Source organism: Mirounga angustirostris, unplaced genomic scaffold, assembly GCF_029215605.1.
Source record: "Mirounga angustirostris isolate CCGP_5_RB_7025 unplaced genomic scaffold, mMirAng1.0.hap1 SCAF_16, whole genome shotgun sequence".
NCBI classification, from domain to species: Eukaryota; Metazoa; Chordata; class Mammalia; order Carnivora; family Phocidae; genus Mirounga; species Mirounga angustirostris.
Window position 1 is genome coordinate 47,228,023 of NW_026991724.1, and position 10,108 is coordinate 47,238,130.

The 10,108-nt window shown below is 59.2% G+C and overlaps 1 protein-coding gene across 1 annotated transcript; it reads right to left on the reverse strand.

Annotated features, from left to right (window-relative positions):
* Window positions 1-42: 42 nt before the first annotated feature.
* HIPK4 (homeodomain interacting protein kinase 4) lies at window positions 43-10,046 on the reverse strand. Its single transcript, XM_045890380.3, has 4 exons — window positions 7,337-10,046; window positions 3,354-3,710; window positions 1,802-2,647; window positions 43-1,065 (listed from the first exon to the last, which is right to left on the reverse strand). The coding sequence occupies exons 1-4, from the start codon at window positions 7,799-7,801 to the stop codon at window positions 886-888; spliced, it is 1,848 nt and encodes a 615-aa protein (XP_045746336.1). The 5' UTR covers window positions 7,802-10,046; the 3' UTR covers window positions 43-885.
* Between the last annotated feature and the right edge of the window lie 62 nt (window positions 10,047-10,108).

Sequence of the window (10,108 nt, forward strand, 5' to 3'; positions counted from 1 at the left end):
TTGACCCCTGTCCGGAGCCCACAGCCTGTGCTATGCCCTTAGCGTGGATTTGGCTCGTGCTGGCGTGAGTGCTCGTGAGCGAGTATGTGCTGAGCGTGCAGAGCGTGACCACAGGGCCTGGCGTGAGCGGAGCCTCACGTAGTCAGCATAGGTAGTATGTGCTATACATCGAGCATGTTCCCAGACGGGCACGCTCCGAACCATCACCGGCTCCCAAGGCTGGCCTCGCATGTCCAAACACCCGAGTGTGCACCGAGCGTGAGTTTATGCCTGCCAAGGGAATTCGCACTTAACCATGACCCGAGCGTGGGTGAGGAGGGCATGCCAAGCCCATACGCGTGGCAAGGGCAGGTCTACAGATGAGACCTTGGCATATGGCAAGCTCGCCTTGGCACCTGCTGAACATGGGGAATGTTCCAAGGGCGGATTCTCGCGTGCCAAGCACTTAGCATACTTAGGGGATGGGTCAGCCTGTCCCTGGCAGGGACCAGCTGAGCGCAGCCGCATCAGAGATCAGGGTCCCAGGCGCCAAACTGAACCCCACCCCAGCTCCAGTCCAGGCCTCAAGCAGAGCTGCTCAACAGTTCTTTATTGAAATAGGCAGAGGCAGCAGGGCCGAGGGCATGCTCAGGGCCAGTGGGGGCAGCCCCCTTCCTGTGTCCCTTTGCCCCCACCCCCGGGCAGGGGGCCCACAGGCCAGACCCCAAGGCCCTCCTGCATTCGGGGCGTTCTGTGCTGGCATGCACCATGGGCGAGGGTAATGGGGAATTTCTGGATAACTATCTTTCTGTAAGAATAATTTGTGGGTTCAGGAAATGGCTTCTGAGGAAGGGAGACCAGCCCAGCTAGTGCAGCCCCCAGTGAGGGGCAGGGGTGGGGTCACCATCAATGGTGCCCACCGACGTGCTGCAGAAAGCTGGTGGCCCGGGGCGGGCCGTGCGGGTGAGCGTGGCGGGGTGGGAGCCCCTGAGCCCGTGGCCCCCTGACACCCTCCAGGGTCCAGTCTGGCTCACTCAGCCACTCCCCAGGGCAGCTGCTGGGGTCGAAGAGCTCAGGGCCCAGCCTCTGTTGGGGAGGAGAAGAAAGGACCATCAGCCAAGGAGCCCCTGGCCAGCCCCTCCTGGACTCTCTCCAGTCCCAACTGAACCCTTGTCACTTCCTGAGGGTGATTTTATAGGTCCTGAACCCTCATCGCAACTTGGGGGTTCAAACAGTGTGTGCGGAGACCTTAATGTGCTCTGAGGGACTATTAGTGTCTCTGAGGCTTTGTCACTTCTTCCTGAGGATGGGTGAGCACCTGCTAAGGCCTTGTACTGAGTGCTGGGCCTTTATCACTTCCTGTAGGTGGATTAAGGTGTTCTGAGTTTCTATACCGCCTGAAGGTGGATTAGTATATGCTGAGCCTCATCACATCATTAAGAGCAGGTTAGTGTGTGCTGAGCCTTATATCCTGAATATGGGTTAGTGTGTGCTGAGCCTTACATCCTGAAGTGATCAGTGTGTGCTGAGCCTTATCACCTTGTAAAAGGGTGGGTTAGCGTGTGCTGAATGTTACATCCTGAATACAGGTTAGTGTACCCTGAGCCGTATCAAATCCTAATCATATCCTGAACGTGGGTTAGTGTTTGCTGAGCCTCGTCACATCCTGAGAGTGGACTAGTATGTGTTGAACCCTGAGCCAGCTGCAGGCAATGCAGATGGGGGGGGCGCCAGGCCTGGTTCACTGTACCCCCCCATCCTGGAGCTCAGGGAGGCCCTGATCCCAGAACCACCCGCACCCTGGCCAGCCCACCGGGCTTACATCAGCATCCATGGTCATATCCTTGATGTCTGGTCCATCCCCATCCCGCTGCGGGAGGGTGGGCAGCTCCGCGGAGGCCCCGAGGCGCTCTCCTTCTGCCCAGCCGCTGCCCCGGCACGATCCATCATCCTCAGGGGAGGCCTGGCTCAGCCGGATGAGGTTGCTGAAGTTGGAGTCCGACTTGGAGCCTGCGGGTGGCTTGCGGGCCTTGTGGCGGCCTGCCAGGCGGCTGCCATAGAAGGCCAGGATGGGCTCGGGGCCCGAGTCGGGCACACGGCGGCCCGCGGCGGCGGCCTTGAGAGGAGCCAGCATGTCAGGAACCACGTCGGCTCGGCTCTCGCCCCACAGCCCCCGCCCCACCTCCTGTAGGCTCAGGTCGTCCAGCTGATCAATGGCCCTTTGCACGCCCGGCGCCTTCTCGCAGAAGAAGGGCCCGCTGCCCACCACGCTGCCCATGCCCACAGCCGCCTCCTCCTCAGCCAGACGGTGGTAGGGGGGCCCGTCTTCCGCCGCAGCTGCCACCGGCGTGGGCGGCTTGCCCTCCACCTGCAGCGAGAGGCGGCAGCCCCGCAGGGAGAGCTGGTAATAGCGGGTAGTCTCGTGGGCGCTGCGCAGCTGCTGCATGGACACGAAGGGGTGGCGCAGGGCAGCGCTGGGGCTGATGCGCTCATGCGACTCCCACGTCAGCATGCGCTTGATCAGCTCGACCATGCTCTTGAGGTCGGCGTGCTCCGCCAGCGCCTCGCGGTCCGCGAAGGGCAGCCGACTGGCCGCCCCGCCACCGTTCACCGTCTCGATCTGGTCCAGTGACTTGAGCATGTACTTGCGGCGCTCCAGGGGGCGCACCTGGTGGGACACAGGGGGGGCCCGGGGTTGACATCGAGTCCGGGCCTTGGGCCTCGGGTGCTCCTGCAGCGGGGCCCACGCATGACCTACTCCCTCCGCCCCCGGCTTCCAGTCTGCCCTCCGGTCTGGTCCAGGGCTCTCTTGTTGCCATGAAGTCCACACACCTGAACCTCGACTTGCAGTTCTGCCCATAATCTGACTTGGAGCTCTCTTGCTGCGGGGAGAGCCCCTCTGGTCTGCCCCAGAGCCCTCCTACTGCTGCAGGAAACATACCAGGTTGGGTTCTTTGGTCCTCCTGCCACCTCACCCAGAGTCTCACTGAGCCAAGTTTCACTCCTCCCCCAGACCTCCGGGCCTCCCCAGAGCCACGGCTCCAGCCCCTACCAGCCGCTAGCAGAGGAGCTGCCCCCAACCTCTAGTCCCCCTTGGAGTCAAATCCAGATCCCTCTTGCTCCCGGAGCCTCCACCCCCAAGCCCAGCCCGCCAGGCCTCCCAGCTTGCTTGCTACACGAGCTTGCCGAGCCCTCGCCATGAAACTCAAGAGGAGCCGCCATGTACTTCCAGTGCCACCCGGGGTCTCACCCACATCTCTCTTGCTGTGACTTGCTGTGATTTGAGCTGACCCTCAAACTTCCCGTCCTCTCTGAGGTCTAGCCCAGATTGTTTTGTCGATGTAGCAGCCCCCACATCCCCTGCCCTCCCCTACCTTGGTCTCAGCCAGGTAGTCGGCCGAGGACTTGAGCTGCCAGGGGTTGCCAGCATCGGGGTGGGGGTTGCGCTTGAAGAAGTGGTGGGCCTTGCGGGCGGCGTGCAGCAGGTGGGGCTTGGGCAAGCCCTGGGTCTCACAGATGTAGCGCACCTGGTCGTACTCGTTGTTGCCCGGGTAGAGGGGCCAGCCCAGATGCAGCTCGGCCATGACACAGCCCAGTGACCACACGTCCACCTTCTCGCAGAAGGGCAGCCCCAGCAGAATCTCGGGGGCCCGGTAGAAGCGCGACTGAATGTATGGCTCCTTGACATAGCGCACCTCGCTGAAAATGCTGGCTGAGCCAAAGTCAATTACCTGTGGGGGGGTGGGGAGGCAGGTGGGCAGGGCAGGGGACAGGGACAACCAATCTAGGTCTCCCCTGTGGCTCTCGCCTGTGTCTCTCTGCACCTGCTATCTGACTGTCGCTGTGTCTGAGAGTCTTTATCTCTTGTTTATGTGCCTGTCTTCGCCCGTCTTTGTCTCTGGTTTTGTGTGTTTGTCTCTGTTTCGTTCCACTAGGACTTATGCCTGTGAGGGTTAGGATCCCTTTCTTTGTCTTTCATGCCACACCTCGCCCATCAGCAAAGGTTGTCGGCTCCACCTTCTGAATAGATCCAGACTCGGCCCCCTCTTCGTCCCAGCCTCGGCTCCCCCCACACCGCCCCGTCCTCCATCATCTTCCACCGAGGCTGATGGAGGGGCCTCCTTGCTGGTCTCCCTGCTCCTCCCCTCTGCACCCCAGTCTGCTCATCATGCACACCTCCCGAGGCATCTTGTGATAAAAGCCAACGTCCTCACTGTGGCCCCCAAGGCTCGAGTAATCTGCCCCATCACCTCTCTGCCTTCAGCACCTCCTGCTTTCCCTCTCACAGGTGTCTCACTGTCCCTTGAACAAGCCAGACGCACTTCCAGCTCAGGGCCTTTGCACTGGCCGTTCCCTCTGCCTGGCATGCTCTTCCCCCAGATGTCCACACAACTCCCTCATCTCAGGTCTCAAATGTCACCTTTTCAGTGGAGGGGACCTCCCCTGGCCATCCTATGAAAAACAGCCTCCCCCACCGTTCCTATCCCCCTTCCTGGCTCCCTGCTTTTCTCCAGAACTCTTTTTTTTTTTTAAAGATTTTTTTATTTTATTTATTTGACAGAGAGAGAGAGAGAGAGCTAGAGAGGGAACACAAGCAGGCGGAGTGGGAGAGGGAGAAGCAGGCGCCCGGCCGAGCAGGGAGCCCGATGCGGGGCTCGATCCCAGGACCCCGGGATCATGACCTGAGCCGAAGGCAGACACTTAATGACTGAGCCACCCAGGCGCCCCTCTCCAGAACTCTTAACACCATTTCACATCCTATATATTTTACCTTTTTAGTCAAGTTCATCGTCTATCTACCCAGCTAGGATGCAGTCCCATCAGGGTAGGGATTTTGTCTGTTCACTGCTCATCCCTAGCCGCCTAGAACAATGCCCGGCACACAGTTAGGGGCTCAGTCAGGAATGAGTGAATGAATGAATGAATGAATGAATGGGCTTTTATGTCCCTGCCATTCTGCTTCCTTCTGCCTCTTTTTTCATATCTGTCTCGTTCTTTCTTTGCCTCTTCATTGCTTTGCTGTTCGTTGTGTCTCTCATCTCTCTGTGTCTCTCTCCGTCTCCATCCCTGGGTCACCTGCTAGGAAGACACCTCCCTGAAGCCCGCCCTGTTCTGTCTTCATCATTAGGTACCTTGGACACCCCTCACAGCAGCCCCCTGCCCTGCTCCAACAGGACCAGGATGGGACTCGATGAATACCCACTGCTCTAGCGCCCGGGACGGTTGAAAATCTTTCCCAATGCAGCTGGGAGGCACCCTGTGCCACTTTCACTCTGAATCTCCAAGACTCTATCTTGATCCCTGCCTCAGTTTCCCCCTCTGAGTTTCTCTGCTTTTCATTCAGCCATCCCTCACCTTCTATTTGCAGAAGGTGGTACGATGGAAGGGTTATTAACCTGCACTCTTGAGTGCGGACGGCTGAGGCCTGAATCTCAGAGCGTGAGAGACCTGGGGCACTCAGTGTTCACGGGATCCAGTCATTCATTCATTCCACAGACACAGGAGCGGGCCAACGCCGGCCAGGTGTTGTGGATCTGTCCTGTCTGTCCCCTGCTGTGTTTGTGGGAGTCTCTCCTTCCTTGGTGCTCTGTCCTTCCATCTCTTAGGGCAAAATGATCTGCCTTTTCCTGCCTGCCTATCTCCCTGTGACTCTGAATTCATTTAGCATTGACCCCGCCTCAGCACTGTGCTGGGAGATGCCAAGGACACAGTGGTGACCAAAACTGACCAGACCTTGACTTCATAGCCCCGCCTGCTCCTAGTTCAGACCCTTCACCAGACAGTGACAAGCCCAGAAGTGGACAGAGGGGCCAGGTCTGGGATTGTGGGACAGAGGGAGGAAGGGGTCCTGAGTGAAGGGGCCAGGCCTGGGATGGGGGACATAGGCAGGGGGCCAGAGCAGAGGGGCCAGGTCTGGGATTTGGGGGCAGAGATAGGGGTCCAGGGTGAAAGGGCCAGGTCTGGGACTGGGGGTCACAGGCAGGGGTCCAGGGCTGGGATAGGGGGCCCAGGGACTTGTGACATGTATGGGAGGTGCTTCTGTGTGCCCAGCACAGGGTCAGGTCCAGAGTGGGTCTTCAGTAAGTGTTTGTTTTTTGTTTAAAGATTTTATTTATCCATTTGAGAGAGAGAGAGAGCACAGGCAGGGGGAGAGGCAGAGGGAGAGGGAGAAGCAGACTCCCCGCTGAGCCAGGAGCCCGACATGGGGCTCGATCCCAGGACTTGGAGATCATGACCTGAGCCAAAGGCAGACGCTTAACCATCTGAGCCACCCAAGCGTCCCAGTAAATCTTTGTTAATGAACAAACTGTCTGTAACGAAGAATGGCGCTTCCATCCTTCTAGTCGCTCGGGCCATCAGGCTCTCATCTCCAATCAAGTGCTTTCTTACACCTCACATAAGATCAGTCAGCAAATCCTGTTGTCAGTAGCTCCAAACCTACCTAGAACGCACCATGTCCCTTCCTCCCACTACCCGACTCCACCCCCACACCCAGGCCTCCCACCTGGAGCAGAGCAGACACCCCTCACTGCCCTCCTGATCCTGCCCCTAGCAGGCTATTGCCTTCATGCAGCCAGAGAGACCCTGGGAACACCTGAGCCAGATCACAGCCCCTCTTTGCTCAGAAGCCTCTTGTGGCCCCATCTTACACAGAATAAAACCCATCCTCATTGTGGCCCATGAGGCCCTGTGTGTCTCCCAGCCCCATCACCTCCCTGATCCCATGTCCTTCCTTTTCTCACTCTGCTTCAGCCACCCTGGCCTCCTGGCTGCTTCGCAAACATATATACTCAGATTACTCCTACCTCAGGGCCTTTGCACTAACAGTTCCTTCTACCCAGATGCTTTTCCCCCGATGTCTACATGGCAACCTCCTTCCTTTGGGACTTTCCTCAAATGTCACCTTCTCAGTGAGGTCTCCCTGACCGACGTGTCTACAGTTTCACTCACTACTACCACCACCAATCAACACCCCACATGCTCCTCCTCCCTGCTTTATGTTTTCTCCTTCTCACTCACATACCACATTTGACTCATTTATCTTGGCGACTCTGTTTCCCCCACTAGAATGTCAGCCCCACATAGACAGAACTGGGCCAGAGGAGCTGAACTATGAATTGGAGAAGGAGGGGGAGGTCTCAGGTCCAGGACAGAGAATGTCAGAATCGGGACAAGCAGATGGGCAGGCTTTTAGGGCCAGAATGTGGGGAGAGGCATCATGGGCAGGGAAGGGGAGACCTCAAGGCTGGGAGGTGGAACAAGGGAGACCTTAGCGACAGGAGAGTGTCCAGGGCTGGGGGAAGCTGGGAGAAGACAAGAACCAGGGATGCCGCCACGCCAGGGCCGCCCCACTCACCTTGACCCTGAAGGGGCAGCGGGTCTGGTCCACCAGCATGATGTTCTCGGGCTTGAGATCAGCATGGATGATGGCCAGCTCCTTGAGCCGGGCCAGGGCTCTGAGCACCTGCAGGGTGACCGTGCGGATGTGGCGGGCAGGGAGGGGTGCGAAGTTGTTCTCCTTCTGGAATTCGAAAAGGTTTTGCTCCAGCAGCTCGAAGACCAGGTAGAACTTGAGGGCGTCGTGGAAGAACTCGAGGAAGCGGATGACGTGGGCCTCCTCTGGGTCCAGACCCCTCATGCAGCGCAGTAGCTTCAGCTCGTTCTTGATGATGCGGTTGCGGTAGGCGTCGTTCTTGAGGATCTTGATGGCCACCATCTCGCCCGTGCTTCGCCGCCAGCCCTTGGCCACCTCCCCGAAGGTGCCCTTGCCCAGCACCTCGATGATGTCATAGCAGTCGGTCTCCGACTGGATGGTGGCCATGGTGCCCCTGCCACTGGACGCGGCCCTGCCACCACCCCCGCCCCGCAGGCTCTGCCTTCGAAGGCTTCCCGCCCGCCACCGGCTCCAAGGCCCCCCCAGCGAGGGAAGGAGAACCGCACTCGTGCCTCCCGCTTCGAGGTTCGCCCCCACCTCCCTGGCGCCCCCCAGCCCCCTGGGCCACACTGCCAGTCTGCCAGGGGCCACACCCCTCCCCCAAAGCCCTCCTGGCTTGGGACGAGGGGCCCCAGGCCCCCCCGAGTGGGTTCCAGCGTTGCTGAGTGGCTCTGGTTCTGTTGTCGGAGACCTGAGCCCCAGGCTGGAATGGGGGGTGGGGTGGCAGGTCGAGCCCCCTCCCCCACCCCAGTGGCGGAAGCCCGGAGGGGCTGGACCCAGGTGAAGGGTCAACTGAGAAGGAAGTCCAATCCTGGACCTCTGGCATGGAGGACTGGGACATTCCTAAGCAGAGGTGAAGAGCTTGGGAGATGCGTGTGTGCGTGCGTGCGTCTGTGTGTGTGTGTGTCCCCGTGTTCAGCAAACACCCGCCCCTGCCTGTGGCTGCCATGGGGGAGGGAGGTGCCGCTGAAGCAGGACCAGGTGGTAAAAGGTCTTGAATGCCAGGCTAAGGAGTCTGGACCCATTTATCTGAGGGCAGTGGGGAGCCACAGAAGGGCTCTGAGCAAGGGAGGACAGGGTCAGATTTAAGTGTCAGAAAGCTACCGTGTGAATAAGAGTGGCGGGGACAAGAGTGGAGGCCCAGAACCTGGAGCGGGGCCCAGGGGAGGGAGGTTGGTGTGCAGGGGAGGAGGCTGGTGTATGAGACAGGCGGCCAGGAGGCCAGGCTGTGGGACTGACAGGTTGTGGGGGGGAAAGAAAGGAACCATCCAGAACAAGGACCAGGGCTCAGGGATGGTCCCTGGGACAGGGACGTGGATAAGGAGCACTTTAGGGGAGAAAATGCTGATGTCAGATTAGGAGATTGAACACTGAAACCTTTAGACACGTCTTGAGTGCTTTAGAAGACTTATCCGATCCCTACACATACATTTTAATAGCTCCATTTTATGGAAGAGAAAATCAAGACACACACACAAAAAAACGCCTAAGGGCACCCAGCTGGGTGCCAGCGACACGCTTTGACCCCAAGCATTCTGGCTCTAGACCCAAGCTCTGAACCACTGCCACGTCCAGGGGAGGCACACAGGGGACACTAGATTCCCATGTGGACCATAGGGAGGGTGACCTGGCCTGGGGGGGATGTGGGGAAGGATGAAGGCCTGGGAGGAGTCCTGAGGGCCCAAGGGGCAAGAGGAGAGAGAGAAGGAGTGGGGAAGAGAGAGAAGAGAGAGTTCAGGAAGGAGGAAGGGACCCCGAGAAGTCAGGACAAGGGAGCCAGGGGAAGCCCTCAGCGTGGCCACAGAGAGATCACTATGGACACTGACAGGTCAGCTGTGGTGGGAGGGAAACCCCAAATGTTGGGGGGGGGGGTGCTGGGCAAAGGGTGTGCGCCATAGGTATAAATCATTCCTGCCATATTTGGTGGAAATGAAGAGAAACCATGCGCCCCGGAGGTGACCCGAGGGAGGCCAGCTTTAACGGAGAAGGTGCTGGAGTAAGTCAGGGGTGTGGGACAACTCCAGGGCATGGTGGGATGTGAGGACAGTGGATGGGCAGATATGGGGACGTTGGGGGGACACTCAGGACTGGACAGAATGTCTTCTTGGCCCAGCCTGGGGCACTGCAGAGAGACGTGTGGGAGTCTGGAGCTCCTTGGTGGGGGCTTAGGTCCTGTGTGGGACTGGGGCCCTGGGAGCCGAGGCCCAGCCCTGACAGGAGCTGAGGACCCTGGGACCTAGTCCTAAGAGGCAGCCAGGGACCTGGGGTGGAGGCTCTGAACCCTAGAGCCTGGAGAGCGGACCAGGAGGGGCCTTCCTGGGTGGGGCCGGGGCAGCCGGGGCAGTCAAACCAGCCAGACAGGAAAGCGATCCCCAGGATGTGGAGGTGCTCTTGTCGATGAGAAGATGGCCAGCAGAGGGCAGATGGGTAGCAATTGTTCTGCTCTCTCAGGGACCCCCAGGGAGGTCCTGGTGGGAGGGGTTCCCCCAGGACAGGCAGAGAGGTCTCAGCACAGGGGTCTCGCTCAGAGGCCCTGGGGAATTCTGAATGGCTAGGGCAGGCCCCGTTCCCCCCGGCCCACTGCGAATCTTCCCTGACTCTCTTCAGACCTGGGGTGGCCTGGTGTCTCCCCTCAACACAGACTCTCCTCAGGCTCAAGTAAGTAGTCCCCCTCCTTGGGGACTTCTTTCCCTG

Bases quoted from the DNA above. Each gene is read 5' to 3' on its own strand.
- HIPK4 (XM_045890380.3), bottom strand. From the start codon at position 7,801: ATGGCCACCATCCAGTCGGAGACCGACTGCTATGACATCATCGAGGTG. The intron at 3,711-7,336 runs GTGAGTGGGGCG...ACCCCCCCACAG, and splicing joins GCTGCCCCTTCAGGGTCAAG to GTAATTGACTTTGGCTCAGC. The intron at 1,066-1,801 runs GTAAGCCCGGTG...CCTCCCCAACAG, and splicing joins ATATGACCATGGATGCTGAT to AGGCTGGGCCCTGAGCTCTT.